This window comes from Juglans regia, chromosome 11, assembly GCF_001411555.2.
Source record: "Juglans regia cultivar Chandler chromosome 11, Walnut 2.0, whole genome shotgun sequence".
In the NCBI taxonomy this organism is placed as follows: Eukaryota; Viridiplantae; Streptophyta; class Magnoliopsida; order Fagales; family Juglandaceae; genus Juglans; species Juglans regia.
The window spans coordinates 8,829,401-8,848,908 of record NC_049911.1 but is presented as its reverse complement, the minus strand read 5'-3'; the positions used below and the strand labels follow the sequence as shown (position 1 = coordinate 8,848,908).

At 33.7% G+C, this 19,508-nt stretch overlaps 1 protein-coding gene and 1 pseudogene across 2 annotated transcripts; both read left to right on the top strand.

Annotated features, from left to right (window-relative positions):
• Positions 1-8,868: 8,868 nt before the first annotated feature.
• On the top strand, positions 8,869-9,782 carry LOC108992017 (annotated as a pseudogene).
• An 862-nt stretch (positions 9,783-10,644) lies between these two features.
• LOC108992019 (transmembrane and coiled-coil domain-containing protein 4) lies at positions 10,645-19,451 on the top strand. Of its 2 annotated transcripts, none has more exons than XM_018966451.2 (15): positions 10,645-11,060; positions 11,983-12,064; positions 12,410-12,901; positions 13,330-13,501; positions 13,605-13,757; positions 15,797-15,894; positions 16,098-16,189; positions 17,157-17,227; positions 17,322-17,457; positions 17,648-17,707; positions 17,792-17,874; positions 17,953-18,029; positions 18,124-18,194; positions 18,740-18,797; positions 18,918-19,451. In XM_018966451.2, the coding sequence occupies exons 1-15, from the start codon at positions 10,831-10,833 to the stop codon at positions 19,038-19,040; spliced, it is 1,998 nt and encodes a 665-aa protein (XP_018821996.1). In that variant the 5' UTR covers positions 10,645-10,830; the 3' UTR covers positions 19,041-19,451. The 2 variants fall into 2 exon arrangements, with proteins under 2 accessions (XP_018821996.1, XP_035538767.1); XM_035682874.1 differs by lacking the exon at positions 10,645-11,060 and adding an exon at positions 11,818-11,881.
• Positions 19,452-19,508: the final 57 nt, after the last annotated feature.

Below are 19,508 nucleotides of genomic sequence, written 5' to 3'. Positions count from 1 at the left end.
CTCTTTTTCTGCATAATTAATTGTTCCGAAGTACCAATATTTTTTACTTTTATATCAACAATGTATTTTTTTTTAAGCTATCAACAATGTATTTAGTATGTAAATAAATAAGCATGCAATTAAATTTTTTCTTTCAATATAAGATTAATATTAAAAGAATTCAAAGCTTTTTTAAGAATATCGTTTCACTCTATGTTTTAGGTCCTATTTAGATAGTGAGATAAGATTAAATGATTTTCGTTGAAAATTAAATAAAATATTGTTAGAATATTATTTTTTAATATTATTATTATTTTGGGATTTGAAAAAATTAAATTTTTTTATTAATTTTGTGTGAAAATCTAAAAAAATTGTAATGATGAGATGAGATAAAACCATTTATATATCCAAACGAGGCCTTAGAATTTATCATTTTGTTTCCTAGGTTTGAATATGTTTCCAATCAATAAAGAAAAATGATTTGTACAATTCTAAAATATACAAGTTTTACCCGCTTCCTAAATAAAAATGGATAAATTTGAGACTCATATGAAAAAATCTAATTTTCAATAATGAGTTCCACTTCTTTTTAAAGAGAATGCACATACTAAGACTATATCTAATATTACTCTCATTTTAATTGTTTCAATTTACTTTCAGTTAATAGGGTTAACAATCGATTTGCATTTTGCCTCAAATTAAAGGTGCAAATAGGTCAATCTAGTCCGGCGATGGACCAAACATTTTTTTTTCGAATTAGACCGAACACCCTTAAGGACCGGACCGGTAGCTATCGATTTGGTCCAGTCGGTTCATTCGGTCTATTCGGTCCAGCCTAATTGTTTTTCTTTTTTTAAATCAATTAATAAAAAATTTTTTATTTAAAATACTAAATTAAACTAAGTAACTTATTAATATGGATTATGTAATAAACTCAATAAAAAAATATTTTATATGGTTAATGATAATAAATTAGATAAAAATTACATTATTAATTTATATAATTACTATATAATTAACTAATTGATATTATATATTAGTTAATTGATAGAATATTAACAAGTATTAATAATATATTTAAAATTTTATATTGTTAATAGTGATATGTTAGATGAAGATATATATAAAATATTGTTAATTTATAGAATATTAAGAAGTATTAATAACATATTTAAAATTTTATATTGTTAATTATATAATTATTATATAAATAATATACATAAATTATTTTTTATTTTTTATTTTTTCATTTAGTTCGGTTTGATCCGATTCGAGATAGAAAAAGCCTGGACTATGAATCGGACTAAAACCTTTCGGTCTTCTAAAACATGGACCAAGACTGACCTCAATCTCGATCCGATCCGGACCGATCGTCTATCACCCCTAGCCACGACATTCAAAGTCTCATTACGTCGAGTTTAATGCACACCTTGCGCTACCATCTACCGGCGATATAACTTTTAAATAAGAGTTTTTCTTTTTTAAATTCATATTAAAAAGATAATAGTTTTCATTAATTTTGTTGATTTCAATTTTTCCATTACATTAATTGACATGACACTTTTTAATAATTTTATAAACTAATTATTTAAATAAAAAATTACTTAAAATACGAGGTATTAGCTATGTGACTAACTATAATAAAATTTAAAATAAATATATTTTTCTTTAAAAAAAACAACACAATTTTCACCCTGTAAGAAGGGTGATCTTGAGCAGATTTACTAAAACTCCATTTAAATATTAAGAGTATTTCAAATCATCTATAAATAATAATAAAATAGTTTATAAATAATAGTTAATAGCTTATAAATTACAATTAAATAATTTAAAAATATCTGAGAATAATTATATTCGCAAACACGATCGAGAGAGGTCACCAGCGTCACCAAGCCATTAGATGGTCAGACAAACCATATAACGATGGGGTAGCTTTTAAAGCACCCCTACCCAGGATGGTGGCGTGGATAACAAACTTATACCCCTTATATGGGTGACCTAAACCGCCCCCACCTGATTATAAATTTCATCAAAATTGAAGGGTAAATTGTGAAAATTATAAGTTCATTGAGATATTATAATTAAAACCTAAAAACGAATTGATTTTATATTTTGCATTATTATCATATTCAATGAGTATTTTAAGATAATTTGCATGTCTTAGAGTGTATTTGCTAATTTGTAAAATGATAATGTGTCAATATGTGATTGAAGAGTGTAAAATTCTGAAATTATATCAAATCTTTATTGATTTTTTTTTTTTCTCGTATCAGTATAAACAATGATAGAAATAATAAAATAGAATGTTCATGTCATCTCCATAGAAACCAAACTCACCACCATCACGTCTTTGCAGATCTCATGGCAGTGATGGCACTATTACCACCAACATTTAATAAATGGCTTATTTGAGAAATGAGATCATCGCATTTCATCTAATTGATCTCAAATTTTTTTAATATTTTTCATCTCAAACATCACTAAAATATAAACATTTTTTAATTTTTAAATTTTTCATCTAATCATTACGTAGTCATTACAACTTTAACAATCAAAACAAAACACAAAAAATGATATTTATTTTTCAAATTTTAAAACAAAATTATATTAAAAAATTATATTATAACAATATTATAATTTTATAATATTTTTATTCAAATTTTTTTTTTATAATTTCTCAAAACCGAATAAAATATCTTATCACGTATCATTACCAAACATGCCCTTATTGCCAACATTACCTATGCCACAATAAGATCAATATTGTGTTATTGATTTACAATTTTAAATTATAAAGTTATTTTGATTATAAAGTAGATCTAACAGATAAGATGAATCTATGTCAGTTTGTGAGATAGTTTTTATATAATTCTTTTGTAGATGTAGCAGTACTCAAGATTAAAGATAATTCACTAATAAAAGATTTGTTTGAAAATAATAATAATAAAATATCTTTCAATTTTATCTCCACTACTCAACTTATTATATTCATAAAGAATTCAACTCAACTGAGCTAAACTCAACATCTAAATACAGCCTAACAGAAGACAAGCCTCAAAATTTTAAAACAGCTTATAAAGATAAAAGTGAAATTTCAATCAAACAACTAAGTTTTGATTGAGAGATGAGATGAGATAAATTGAGATAGTTTGTGAATAATAGTGAAATTTGTGAGTTAAAATTTTTAAATAATAGTGAGATAAGTTTAAATGATTTCAACAAACATCTCAATTCAAACTAGCTAGAGACCCAATCCACCTTGACCTTACTCAAATTGCTATTAAGCCGTTGATAAAATAAGACTTGAATATTAATATACTGCCACATGTTTAAGAGAGAAAAGACATTACGATTTTAATGATTATTTTTTTATGAAGACCCAATTTATTTTAATTATTATCCAGATTATTCATTATCTAAATCCCAGCATTCTCCATGCTTTAATTCTTAATACTAATGCAAGAACCACAATTGTTGACTTTTGAATACAGAAATTATTGTGTTAATGAAAGCTACCTTGGAACCCCAAACACTAATACCATATAGGAAAATGCTTAAGCCACCCATGTTCCAAAAGTTTTCTACCGATTTGATTTTTTTTACTTAATGGTGAATGAAATATTTTTTAATGAGTTTGTGAATATTTTTTAAATATTAAAGTGATTTAAAAATATTTACATAAAATAAAAAAAATACATTTTATACTTATTAGTCGGAACTCTCGGGACCACCTCTCGTGACCCTAGCAGTTCCCTACATGCTTGTGTTGAAGAATGTATGGCCCGATTTAGATACACAAAACTATATCATATCATTTTATAATTACAATTTTTTTAAACTCCCACACAAAATATAATAAATAATTTAATTTTTAAAATTTTAAAATAAAAATTATATTAAAAATTTATATTCTAACAATATTTTATTCAACTTTTAATAAAACATCTCATATCATTTTATCTTAACTACATAACCAAACGAAGCCTACATCTCCTGTAATGTTCTTTACGTGGATGAATTTATACCCAAAACAGATGTTAAACTACACCATTAACCCAATTAATTAATAATGGATAAAACAAGATAATAATGAATTAATAGTTCATGGAGAGTATCCTCCTTGAGGACTCTTTTGGATACTTAAGTATTTTAAAACTTTATAAATAGTAATGAAATTATTTGAGTTTGAATGTTTTATTAAAGTTTGAAAAAATAGATAGAAAAAAGTTAAATAAAAATATTATAAAGTGAAAAAAAATTATTTGAATATTATTTTTGTTTTGAAGTTTATAAAAGTTGTATTGATTTTTGTGTTTTATTTTGAAGTTTATAAAAGTTGCATTGGTTTTTGTGTTTGGATAATGATTAGATAATAATTTGATGAAAATTTTGAAATTAAAAATGGTTTGTGTTTAAATGATATTTGAGAATGAAATTATGAGAATTATGTATTTGATCTCTATGTCTAAACGTCCCCTGAGTATCTATATATATATACTAGTAAAAGGCAATGTGCGCTGCACGTTTGCCTTGTTGGCCAATTTTGTTATGTTCCAAATTTTTAACTATAAACGGACAAAATTATGTCTATATTTTTTTTAAAAAAATTCTTATTTACGACACATATTATACACACTATCTGCATAATATTTATAACTATAATACGACTTACAAGAATAAAGTTACAACTATGTACAGATATTTTTAAAATATATATTACAAAAGCGATAAGTATTTTGATGGTCCCAAACACAGGGACCATAAAACCATAATTCATTGTCTTTTCTTTTATTCTTATTCTCATGCTCTCTTTTTTCTCTCTTCTCTTTTTCTTCTTCTTCTTCTTTTTTTTTTCCCCCATCAAAAGGGCTAAGGCTTCACTCGCTTTTCCAAGGTCCGATCATTATTTCGATTGTTGAGCCGTTTGAATTTCTTAATAAACCGGAGTATCTCGGTGATTGCTTTATCAATACTTTCAAGGTGCTCTAAGATGGGGAGCTCGGGCAAGCTCATAACCATCTTAGGTGCGATTCTCTCCAGATGATGTGTCATACTCTTCTGCTTGGTCAATAGGGTTCTCGTCTAAGCCTATAACAACTTCTACTATTCCAAGTGGATAATGGTAATGGAAACTATCACAATGAGATTTCAAGAAATCTCATCAACTAAGCAGTCAACATACAATAAATTATCATAGACATATACAAGTAAACCACAAATAATAGCAATCTATAGATAAATGAATGCATGAACATGAACTTGACATGAAAATTTTGAGATGTATGCGACTGACTTTTATAATCGTCGAGCATCTCAACCTGGGTATCAAAGCAGCCGAATGGGTTTCGCCATCTTTATTCACACCAAAGTTCAGTAGGTTGGCTGAATGAATAGCTATGTAGTCACATCATACACTTCGAAATACATTTGACGTCTAAAATTAACAAAGAGATTATTATTTATTAGTATTCACATTTAGTATGTTCTAAATTTTGCCAAAAATGTGGCTACATAGCTATTCATTCAGCCAACCTGCTGAACTCTGGTGTGAATAAGGATGGCGAGAACCAAGAGCAAAACTCATTTGGCTGCTTTGATACCCAGGTTGGGATGCTCGATGATTATAAAAGTCGGTCGCATTCATCATAGGGAGCTCCGATGTGAACGTATTCATTGGTCTTGTGTGGTTCAATTCATTCACTTGAAACATGCTGAATGCACTCTGTGTTAATGTTGTTCCTAAGACAGTAAGTTGAATGTTTCAAATTTGAAAATTAACAAACATATAATGTCAACAATTTATTTTAGCTACAAGTGCTAAAATAAATTGTTTCGGGAACTGCACTAGCAGGAAAATTTTGGTGCCTCGCCTCCTAAAGCTTGGAAACAAGCAGGACATAAATGTCAACTCGTCGATATTTTCTGCCGCCGGTGAAGGTGGTCCTCGATCAAAAAGATGTTCCTTGCCACCGAGCTTCGCCGTAGCAACACATTATGGACACTACGCACCTTGCGAGCACTGGGAGTAGATTACGGAGCACCCCGATGGAAACAACTCGACCAACACCCAGCCCGCTATCGTCTTCTATTGCAAGCATGGTTGTTCCCAACAATGGTGACACCCCTCACCGTCAGCTCTCACCACCATCACTGAAGCTTGCTATAGCAGCTGTTCGACGCCAACACCACAATGTGCTCGTCAGCCCAACCCAATTGTGAGCTAGTGGAGTTGCCCACAGCCACGCCATGAACCTCTCGCCTTCTCCATAGCCTTCATAGTGTTCCTCGTTGCCAAGAACGGTTCTGTACGAACTCCCTTGGCGACTGTGAGTAGAAAAGGTCAACGTGAGTTGTCATCTAACTTGCCGTGGTCTTTTGTTGCTGTGAACGTTTGCTCGCCACGAAGTTGCTGCCAGTCATATGTTCCCTTGCCACAATGAGTTTCCTTCCGAACAATTCTTGTCACCATAATTCCACTTTAGCTCTCGCCAGTTGTTCTCACCACTATGAGTTGCTGCCTGTTATGTGTTTCCTTGCCACAAGGGTGCTGCTCGCTAGTCACCAGCTGCGGCTCGCTAATTGCTCAATGCACAAAGTGTTTCTCACCAGTTGCTCTCTCACAAGGTGATGCTCGCCAATTGCTCACCACATGAGGCATCTTGCTAGACCATAGCTCGCCGCTTTCGCCACTACGAATTGCTACTAGTTACATGTTTCCTTACCACTGTGGGTTTACTCGCCACAGGGACTTCAGTTGTCGGTGCATGGATTGCTCATCGAGAAGTGTAGCTCACCAATTACTTAACCACAGATACTCCTTGCCAGTTATGCAAAGCACAAAGTGTTCTTCGCCAGTTGCTCTCCTACATGGTGCTGCTTGCTAATTGCTCACCACATGAGGTATTCCTTGCTAGTTGCACATCATACAAAGGGCCCTTCACCATACACATTATTTTCCATGCCATTTGCATGAATTTTACTCAGCGATAGTCCCAAAAAAGTAGAAAAAAAAGGGAGCTAATTGACTTGAAAGTGAACTCGCCAAAGACAAAGAATTTTCATTACTATAAAAGTGCTCAAGGATGAACAATTTGTCCATGCAAAAATCATTCAGCAGCGAATGATCTCAATCAAGACAAATTACTCTGGTTTGGCTCCTTCAAGTTTGTTATTTTATTTTTACTAATAAAATTGATTTTTTGAAAGACTTTTCCCACATAGCTCTTCAAGGTTCCACGAGAAACTTGGCTACTACATGTTGTTGGAACATATTTCATTGGAAATGAATCACATGGCGCAAAGCACAACAATGAAACAAATCTTGGGCTCCACTTGTGCATCTCAATTTATCTTCAATAAAATAGGTCATTCGGTATCGCGGGCTCCATTTATTCAAATTTCATTCTTATTTATTTTGCCTCTCGGTTGATCTTTATTTTCCTATAGATCTCAATACATATTCACATATTATATTTGTTATTATCTCAAATTTAAAATCTGAGATGTTATTGTTTGAGATGTTAATATTGTTTGTTTGTCAAATATGCAGATTTATTTCTGCATTTTTGTTATTGTCTAAAATCTAAAATCTGAGATGTTATTATCCAAGATATTAATAAGTCGAAGTGCAAAATATTTGGCAACCTTGTTTAGATGATTTTTTTTTGGGTAGCCGCAATTTTTAGTTTTTACGTTATTATTTGTAGTTGTAACTTTTTCCTTTTGTCACGTATATGCCTATTATGTTATGAATTTATGTTATAATTTTTTAGATTGTAAGTATTGGGCTTGAAATTATTAAGCTAAATTTTTTTGAAAATTCTGTTCATGGACAATTTTTTTTAGTTTGCAATTTAAATTTTTGTAACATGCATGTAAATGTACTATTTCATGAAAGCATATAAAAGTTCATATTTAACTGAGCACAAAAGCAAACAGAAGCGTATCGAGTTGATTCCAAAATCCACAAATGAAGAAGTAAATTTCACAAATAACTCAGAACCTAGAAGCGAAGAAATAAATTTGGAAAAATTAGAACAACGAGAGGATCAAGTTTTATCAGATAGCAAACAGTAGAAAATAAAGAAGATGACAGTCACTTTTATATTAAGCCACAAGCGGTGAAAGCAGTGGAAAAAAGATAAAAATAGAATCAGATAAGAGCTGCAGAAGCAGTGAGAAAAAAATAACAACTGGAGAAAAAAATTGGTAGAACTCAAGAGAAAACTAGAACGTAGTAGAAGTTAAGGACAGAGCAGGAAATGAATAGAAAGTGGAGGGCAAAATCGAGAAAAATATTTAATTTAAACCAGTTGGTGCAATCGGTGCAAATGGTAATAAAGAAGATAAGAACTAGAGAACAAAATTAGCAGAATCCGAGAAAAAATCATAACATAGTAGAAGTCAAAGACAGAGTAGGAAAATGAATAGAAAGTGGAGGGTAAAATGGGAATAAATTGTTATAGGACACGACACGATAAAAAAGAAAAAGAAGGGTAAAATTGTAAAAATGCATACTGAAGATAAGAAAAATTAGGGACAGAAAAGAAAAGTAAATATAAAAGTAGGGGCAAAATCGATTTCAATGTTAGAACTAAAACATAAAGGGAAAATAAATATAAAAGTAGAGATAAAAATAAAAAAATGGATGGACGAAGAGTTACATGTTTATTGACGTTTATTATATATAAGATAATATATATATCTCTATATATATAAAGTGGTTATCTAACAGAAATTCTTGGTTTAATAGATTTTTTGTTGTTTTTCCGTTAAAGTTAACATCCGTCCGTGTGTATGGAAGTTATTATGATCATGTGTTTGGCTGGCAGATGCTGCATGTACTTCAATTCATTATTAAGGACATCGATATCTGCGTGCATTGATTCGTTCGTTCATGAACTGGCAAAGAACTCAAGCGGTATGGAAATTGCATTATTGCGACAGATATTCAATGGTGTCTTTTTAAAAGTAAACAAGGCAACGATGAATATGCTGCACAGAGTTGAGCCTTATGTGACCTACGGGTATCCGAATTTGAAGTGTCAAAGAATTGATTTACAAAAGGGGATATGGAAAACTCAACAAGCAGAGAATTGCTTTGACTGATAATTCCATTGTCGAACAGGCTTTGGGTAAGCAAGGAATCATTTGCACGGAAGATCTTATCCCTGAGATTATGACGGTTGGACCCCACTTCAAGGAGGCAAATAATTTCTTATGGCCATTCAAGCTTAAGGCACCCCTGGGTGGTTTGAAGAAGAAGAGAAATCACCATGTTGAAGGAGGTGAAGCCGGAAATCTTGAAGATTACATCAATGAGCTCATCTGCAGGATGAATTAGATCCATGCAGCAAGATATTATCCTCCCAAAATCTGGATGATGGAAGAGAGGACATGCGAAAATTTTCTGGTGATGCGCAGGAGGTGGCGTTGCTGTTGCACGGTGGATGTTCAGAGGTAGTAGGCTGCATCGTAGTGGCTGGGCAGTGGCTCGGAGTATGGAAAAACTTTCGGTGCTCTGTTTTGTAGCAGAAAAACAGAGGAAGAGTTGGCCGTAGTGGTGTAGGTTGCGTACATGGTTTACGGCGATGCTGCGTCTGAAGAAGGAAATAGGTATGCCCCACTTCCACAAGGTGCTCTTCTCACTCTTCTGTACATGTCTATTAAGCTTCAGGTTGAATTAAACTAAAGCTGCCAACTGCTACTTCATCTTCTGTAAAAAGAATTCTTAGTTTTTGTAAATTATGTTCCTTAGAAAGTGGTTGTGTACATAAGCTGTTTTTGTTATAAAAATCCAGTAGGAACTGGTTTGACAAATAGAAGGTACATAAATGATCACGGTTTATGAATTTTATTCGGTCCAACACAATAAAATACAGACTAAAATGTCAAGTTTCTGGGCTACCTAGCACCATTTCATTGGATTAATAATGAATCACTTGTATCGGTGATGCTACAAGAAGAATTTGTTAGTAAGAATTCTGATGTCGCTGAGTTGATAAAAAGTTTGTAATTAATGGAGGTAAAATCTTATTGTTACTAACAAATTAAAATATTTATACAATCACTTCATCTAAAAATGTGTTTATAATATAATATAGGAAACAAAATTTTGGATAAAGATAAAAATAATGGTGGTTGACTTGCGCCAGTTATATTTTTACATATCATGAATTGGTTGTAAAAAAAGAACTGGTTATGATTACAATAATAGCTTCCTTTGTTATCATTGCAAAAACCAAAGCATTTTTCAACTACGGTATGCATTTTTGACACAAAATGATGAATCATAGTACAAACATCAAACGACATATATTTTGAACTACTGTTTTTGTTAGACTTTTATTAAACTTATCGCAAGAAGTTTTGCTAAAATTATGGATGTTATAAACATGTATTAGATTGTATAATATTTTGAACTAATATTTTTATTTTCTTCACTATGCCTTAAATTATTAAGTAAAATCAATCATTTTTATAAAATATATACTATTTTTTACAAATAATCATTTCATAAATTTAGGCAAAGTGCTCTCGCCTAGTATAATCAAAATAAGTCTTATTTTTTGCGAATTATTAAAATTAGTCAAAATGTTGGATATATGTATTATATTTCTCTCTCTAAACTAGATAATAAATAATTTAAAAAAAAAGGTCTCCGTATTTGCTTAGCCTGGCTGTTTACCGAACTTCCAAGCAAAAGAACGTTTCTGGCTTCAGCTTAAGAATCTCGTCGCCGAAACAACAAATATAAAATTTACGGACCGAAAAATCCAAAAGAATTATTGCATCAATATCTATCTCTATATATATAACCGGGTAATTACTTCTTGGAATTCTGAGTGAGTCATGGCTACGACATCATTTTTGATGCCGACGCAGAGGTACGCGGCGGGGGCTTTGTTCGGACTCGCTCTTCACCAGGCCCAGATCCATCGGACTCACCCTCTGGGTTTTTCGACGGCCGACGAGCATTCAGATTCTGAGCGAACCAGTAGTGGTAGCAGTAGCGACTCCGTCTCCGAGGACCCCGAGCTTTGGGTCCACCAAAACTCCGGCCTACTCCGACCCGTATTCACGTGAGTTTCCTTATTTTGATCCTTATATATTCACCTACGTTTTGGCCTTTCACTTTGATCCTGTTCATGCTTGCCGGTCCGTTTTGTCATTTACCAATGAAAGGCAAAACTAATTCTACGGAGAATTGGAATGGAAGTGGTACTTTTTTGTTTTTGTTTCTTTATCATCTCGGTTGATTTGGTATTTTAAAAGAAAGGGGGGTGCACTAACCAATTTCACAGAGGCTTGTAATCCAACAGTCACAATGCTTGGTGTACTCACATTTGTCAGCTTCACTCATTTCTCAAGCTGCCAAAGTTAGGGTGAATTTAGCTGAAATGGGCCCTTTTTTAAAACAAATTTAATTTGTTATTTTGTACTCATGGTGATTTATAGAGTTCTATTCGTTTGCTTTGTTTGGCTGTTGAGAATTGGATCAAGAGAGTCATGTAAGATGTTAAACCGGGAATTTTCATCAGTATTGATTCAAAAAATAAAGAATTATTCCTTCTCTTAAAAAATAGAATAATTCTACTTATCAAAAGAAAGGAAAGAATAATTGTACTCGCCTGTGCCTAATACCGCCATTTGGGTTGTTTAGATGTGATGTGTTATTGACTTTATATGTAACTGGGGCAACGAAAAAACAAAACTTTCTTGTGATTTTTTCCATTATGTCACTCGCTTATTGTTTTAAGGGGCAAAGTACACCTGTAGTTTTGGGTTGCCTTTTGGTTTGGTTCAAATGGAAGAGAGAGAGAGAGAGAGAGAGAGAGAGAGAGAGAGAGAACTAATCTTTAACTGTTGTCTTTAACCTCTTCAGCGAGTGATCAATGATTAGGTACTAGATTTTGACTAGGCTTTTCTTTTGACAGTGATCATTGAAATTAAGTCTTGATCACGTTATGAACAGAAATTAAGTCTTGATCACGTTATGAACAGGTTTTTGGAGATTAATCCTATTGCCTGGTCTGGACTAGAGGAAACTGCTGGGTCTTCTCCAGCTAAACATCATATTGGAGCGGTATGTTGTTTGATTTCCTGTATCCCTCTTCCCTCTCACTGGCTTGGCTGCATTCATACATACATGAACATACAGAACTTGCTTGAGGATTTGCTGTATGAAATTTGATGTTGAAAAAGTGGATTAAAAAAAATCAGGGGCCTAGAATATGTCATCTTGCTCTTCCCTACCAAAATGTTTAATTTTGGGTGTGAATTTTGGACCATTATTTATTGTTTCATTCTGGATTTTCACTCACAGTATTTTTGTCATTGTAGAGCTTTTGTATTATTTGACTGAGATTCATATTATTATTTTAGTGGTCATCTCCATATGATTTATGCTTAAGATTTCATCTTGTCACAGTTCTTGAGGTTACTCTCAGAAGAAAGTGGTGATACTTCTTCTGAAACGGCAGACCAAGAATTTGCTTTGTCTAAGGCTGTTGATGTTACTGTACTTAGTATGGAAAAAGATTCTGAATCTTCCAAGTCTAAGAGGCAAAAGCACCTTGAATATGAACATGAATGTCGTGAGAGATATTCCACTGCTGAAGTGCAATCAGACTTTGAAGCTGCTGATGTGCACTTGGTTCAGGAGACGGATAGTACTACGTTTGATGCTAAAGATGCACATCATGGTTTAATGAGTAAAGCGGATGTGAAACCAATTGAAGAGGTAACAATGATCAGTTATCCAAGGAAGGTGACAGTTCTCTATGTGCTTCTTTCAGCTTGTCTGGCAGATGCAAGTGATGACGACAATAAATGTATCCGACGAAGAAAGGGCTATGATGCTCGACATCGTGTAGCTTTGCGGTTGCTGGCAACTTGGCTTGATATCAACTGGACAAAAATGGTTTGTGTACACAACCTCTAGGTACTCTATTGGGTGTTGTATATATGGATTAGAAAATTTTTCTTTTTGTTAGGTTCTATGATGGATTCAGAGAGGATTTTTCAACTTCTGATAATGTGTAAATGATATAGACCAGATATTATCTTACTCTCAGCGCAATTCACTATTGAGTTGCAATTCCTTCTTTTTCCTCTGTTATATAATCATAACTTTTCCTGTGTACTTGGACTATGCCTAATTACGTGGTTTTTAATAAATTTCTTACTTATAAAAAAAATAGTCACTTCTAACTGTACTTTGTATATGTATGTTTTAGCAATTTTTTTATAATACTGGATTGAAATTTCTTTCTTTCTTTTTTCTTTTAAGTTAAAAAGATCATGCTTTTGTATATTTTTCACCTGGTTAGTGAAATTCTTGTTTCACAGGAAGTTATTGAGATTATGGTTGCTTCCTCTGCAATGGCTTTGGCAAAAGATAAAGAATCAGGGGGAGGAGGAGAAAAACAACCTTCAGAAAAGAAATGGGCTAAATGGAAGCGTGGTGGTATCATTGGTGCAGCTGCAGTAACTGGAGGAGCCTTGCTGGCAATAACTGGTGGTGTGTAGCCCTTTAAATTTGTTGTCAGAAAAATTCTCACTTAAATTCTTTTCTTATGGTTGTCCTCTCTCTCTCTCTCTCCCCCATTTTGAATATTCAACAGGATTGGCTGCCCCAGCTATTGCTGCAGGACTTGGTGCTCTAGCCCCAACATTAGGCACTCTCATCCCTGTGATTGGAGCTAGTGGGTTTGCTGCAGCTGCAAGTGCGGCAGGAACTGTTGCTGGTTCAGTTGCGGTTGCTGCATCATTTGGAGGTGAATGCTTGATCTCATTCGTTGGTTTGAAAATCTTCTCAAACTATCTTATCATAATTTTTTCCATTTGCAAGGACAAAACAGACGTCTTTGGCATGTCCAGTGTGTCCGGGGATGCTGTTCCTGGACACCTGGTGCCAATAAAAAAAAATTGTGATGCCCCCATCCCAATAATGTCACTTAACTACGTTCTGTAGCGTTCTATAGTTAGGATAAATGTAACAAATCTGACATTTGTAATCTTAAGCAAAGACCATAATGTCATACAAAACCTATAAGCCTTGGTGGTAAACACATTCAATCCTTCACTAGTCAATGTCTGCTCTACTTACTGTGCCTATAGACTCGTCCTTCTCATTACATGGGACCTTTTAAAAGTTAAAAGCAAGAATAAGTTTAATATCAGTAAGTAGCACATCATATAGAAAAAATGTCGTTAAATAGGTTTTCCTTTAAAACGTCTTTGAAAGCACCCTTAACATATATGTACAATGTTAATAAAAAAACATTTATCACTAATCTCTTATAATGGCCAACACAAATTTGCTCTTTTGTCCTAGGTTGTGCAGTGGTTCCACTTCCTGGGGCCAAAAGGGGAACTGTCTCTCATATCAGATGTAAAACATCTGGTGGACCACAACTTTGTGGCTTGCACATCCACCCCCTTGCTTTGGTATCATTGCATCCTCAATTGCTAAATATAAAAAATTTTCACATTCATTCATCATACTTTCTTTCTTTAGTTTTTCTTTTCCATTCTTTCCTTGCTCATCTCTTCTTTTTGTAACATTTCAAAGTCATGAGCATTTGCGTGGCTTTCATAACATGAACATATATGTAACACATGCATCACGCTAAACCATGTCCAAATAATATACCTGGAAATTATGATAGAAGATATAACATTTTAACTTCAACATCAAGGGCATGATCACACTACTTACCTCACCTCCTTTAGTTGTAAAATGTCAGCACTTCTTTTTATACTAAAATAATTTTTATTAATATAACAGGAAATAAGCATAGCCCAAGTACACATGAAAAATGTCAACACTTCCTTAGCAACCTAGTGTTCTAAGCCATGTCCTAAGGGAAGGACAAAGTGGCGGAATCTGTCCACTTGAATTCTGAGCTTATAGATCAAGTTTCCACTCCTTTTTGTGGTTGCTTTAGGTTTCCCTAGTCATAGAAATGTTAAGGAAGAAATGTTAGGTTCCCTATCTCTATTAATATAATATCGATTACTTATAAAAAAAAAAAAAAAAAAAGGAAGAATCAAAATTATTAGTAAAGGAATAAATTTTGAATCTTGATGAAATTTTGGCAGCAAACTCACCTTTGCTTGGTTTAGAAGTTGCACAACAACTTGCATCGTCCAGGGATCTCTTCTAGGGTTTGATGTCGGAGGTTTGGTGTGTTTAGCGAGTAGAAACATAGATCAAATCAATCTAGAACTTGCTTATCAAAAAAATCATTCTAGAACTTAGGATTTCGAGGGTGAAATAGAAGAGTGTGAGGTTTGATTTTCTAATTGGATGCTTTTGAAAAATGGAAACCCTAAAATTTCGAGTGTGACATATAAGAGTTTTAGGTTCGAATTGGATATGGCTGCTTTTCAGAAATATCCTTATTCCTTAAGTGAGATATTCAAAGAATGGCTGATACCTTTTGATTGAGTTGTGGGGGTGATCGTGGCTGCTTTTCAGAAATATTCTTATTCCTTAAGTGACATATTTAAAGAATGGCTGATACCTTTTGTTGAGTTGTGGATCCTATTACATTTTCCTTGATGCATGATGCAAAAAATTTCTTGCACTGAATGGCCACATCAAATGGTTTTGAGTTCAGATTTCATAGAGAAGTCACAATGACACTGGCGTTTGGGCTGCTTTAGCAAGCTCTTACACGATTTTTTAGTTATTTAAGGTTCAATAGCTCCACTAATATAACAGCTATATATTTTCCCAGAAAATTATTTAAGCATTAGTGATGCTTTGCTTATACGATGGAGGACTAATTTATATGTATGCTCAACCCAGCTGCTGGAGCTGGACTTACGGGGAGCAAAATGGCTAGAAGAGTTGGAAGTGTTGATGAATTTGAATTCAAAGCTATAGGAGAAAACCATCGTCAAGGAGTGAGTGTTGTAGCTTCCATTTTATTTTATGGGAACATTTCATTGTTCCCTTAGGAATACCAATCTGAAGACTATCTTTATGTTCTTTTGTGTTTTATGGTCTTCCTCTGTTTCTCTCCTCTCACTTTCTCTTCTTGACAAACCATACTCGATAAAATTTCTGGAGTTAAAACCTTAAATTCTAATTTAACTTTTTGTATCAGAGGCTAGCAGTTGGGATCTTGGTCTCCGGATTTGTTTTCAACGAGGAAGATTTTGTAAGGCCTTGGGAAGGGCTAAATGATAACTTGGAGAGGTAAATATATCGTTCCATCTTCCAATAGCTGATATTACATTGTGTTGGGTTTATTAAAAGTTAAAAATAATGTTTTGATTCTCTTACTTTCTGCTGTCTGGCTAATAAAGGAGGGTTAAAGAAAAAAAGAAAGAAATTAAAGCAACTCCATTCATGGCTCACTCGAATTTTAATCCTTTGTTTATTTTTCCTCTTTTCTTCCTTTCTTTGTTTATTGAATGGAACATAGGAGACAATCTAACTTTCTCTTCGCTTTCCTTTTCTCTTCTTGAATTTCACTTCTGAGGAAAAATACAACAAGAATGTAAATGCTTGTTTTCATCTCAATTCTACCGGAAATAGGGTGATTCTATTGCTTTTAAAGTATTTGGTGTGTTTCGTTAGAGTGCCACATTCTCTTGGTACTGTTTTCACTGTATTTAATATTCTACCCATCTGAGACCTGTTATTTTCTTCTCTAGCTCATTTGAAGGTTTCATGAGAAGTGGATGTACTAAACTAGACAATCATCTCATTTATTTTTGTAAGTAAATGATTTTATTAATGATAGGCATAGCCCAAGTACACAAGGTGGCATACAAGAGATAAGACCTATCTAGGTTGTAGTGCTAGCAATGACAATCATTTCATTTTTGATCAGTATAACGTAAATTTGTGCCCACTGTTCTGAAAGAGAATCTTTTTCCTATCTCTATGCATGTTGCCTTTAGTTGCTTTGGCTGTTATGAGCTATGCCATCATTTTGCTTATGGTGTGATGGAACTTGACTTTTGTTTGGAAGATATGATATTAATGCAACATGGATTTAATGAAACTGCTATACTACTTTGCATTTTCCTTCTGTTTTTTATAGTTCTTATGCTGATGAGTTTTTTGTTGTAAAATAGTAACTTAGATGCTCAAGGTTGTGTAGGGCAGAGCAGAATTTACATTGTTGATATCTCTTATGACCTTGACAAATCTTTAGGTATGCGCTGCAGTGGGAGTCTAAGAATCTAATTGCAGTGAGCACTGCTATTCAGGATTGGCTTACTTCAAGTAATTGAATCTGAGCTCTAGCTGCTAGTCATTTATTACTTGTTACGATCATAAGAATTATGTATGAAGTTGACGTTGTTGCTACTTGCTATAGGACTTGCCCTGGAGTTGATGAAGCAAGGTGCAATGATGACTGTTTTAAGCACTCTTTTAACGGCATTGGCTTGGCCGGCAGCGTTACTTGCAGCTACTGACTTTATCGATAGCAAATGGACCATTGCTGTGGACAGGTCAAGTTTTCACCCATGTTAGAAATTCCTATAGTAATGTCTCAAAAAATAGCATCTTAATGGCAAAGGTCAAAATAACATTGTTCAAACTTTTAAGAGTACTAGTACAATTTGCTGGATGGTTCATTAATTGATCATGTAATTTCATATATACATTTCTATCTATGCTTTTATGTTTTGACATTTACAGATCGGACAAAGCTGGGAAGCTGCTTGCTGAAGTATTATTAAATGGATTGCAAGGCAACAGGTACTTGTTACTATTGTTTCCCTTAAAAAGTTCAGCCAAAGCAATCTATTTAATTTCTATTGTTGGCTTTTATGGATATTTCAGGCCAGTGACACTTGTAGGTTACTCACTTGGTGCACGGGCGATATTCAAGTGTCTCCAGTTTTTGGCCGAGACTGAACATGATGGTAAGTAATGCTAATCATTTTGTGAATGGCTTGGATTTGCTAGAGTGATTTTAATCCTCGTTTTCTAAATACTCGCAGCTGAACTTATAGAAAGGGTTGTTCTTCTTGGAGCACCCATATCAATTAATGATGAGAACTGGGAAGCTGTTAGAAAGGTGATTGGAGTTCATTTCCTTTCCTCAAAGCAGATTTTTCTGTACTACAAATCTCATTTGAGGAAACACTCTATTACCTCATGCTGTATTGCAGATGGTGGCAGGAAGATTTGTGAATGCATACTCCAAAAATGATTGGATGCTTGGAGTTGCTTTCCGTGCTAGGTATGAAAATTGCAAATTTGGGATAAACTTTCACATTGCATCATTGGATTAACTTCTACCACAGTGCGTTGATGTACATGAGGTTGCTTATCGACCACCACTGATTAGACTATAGTCAGACACACACCTTGTTCCGGTGATCTTGTCAGTCAAGTTAGTGGACTTGGCCCAACTTTATTTTGTTTGTATATGCTTTTGAAGTTAATATACATATGACACCTTACCTTAAAATGTTCTACATCTCCAATGTTACCACCCATGTCAGCCAGATTTGACCAAAATCTGTATGAGTACCTCAAACTGAAGGTGCAGGTTCAGGTGGAGACCTGAACGTTTAACTTGCTTGAGTTGCAGCCCTGCATTTAGACAAATTCCATTGTAGTGCTTGCTATTTCGATCTACATTGTAAAATAAATTTTCACCACACGTCATTGCATGGATTAGCCCTTCAAATAGAGCTGCTGTTAGCTAGGGGCTTCAGCTCAGTAAATAAGTTGCTATTGAGATCTTGCTTCTTTACAAAATTAACAATTACTTTTGAACAGCCTACTTACTCAAGGATTAGCTGGAATTCAACCCATCAATGTTCCTGGGATTGAGAATGTAAGGCATTCCGTGTATCGTTTTGCCGTTGCACTTCTTTGTTGGAATTATCAGCATTTATTGACAATGCTGCCTCCTTGTTCACCCTAAATGAAAATGGCTGGTCTTCCGCTTTTGCAGGTTGACATAACAGATCTTATTGAAGGTCACTCTTCCTATTTATGGGCTACACAGCTAGTCCTTGACCAGCTTGAACTGGATACATATTATCCTGTTTTCGGGACAATTCTTTGCAAACAATAGAGGGTTTTCCCGCTAGTTTTGCCCTTGGAGCTGGTATTGTGATCGTTCTATCATAACTGTTATTGTTGATGGAAGTGTTACAATTGCAGTATTTGGATGGATTGCCTCATCAAGCATGTTGATGCATGCCGCTTTGTTTGGAGCTTCTTGGTTGCTATTTTGCCTATTCATTTCTTTTGTACATAGACCAAGAAAGTGTAAATAAATGTTCAATGGAAAACTGGTAAAAATTGTGGATTATATACATGGTACCAGCTTGGAGACTGGAAATATAGGAGCAATATAGTTCCCCATTAAAGTTTATTGAAGAAGTTGGAGAAATTGAATGTTTTCTTCATAAATCAAACAAGCATATAAACCTCAGCTGTAGTTTCTCCTTGACAATGGAAAGAATTTCTTTTCATAGGACAATTTGAGATGCTTATATTTTCATAACGAACTGCCTTAGTAGGAAGAAAAACTTTATTA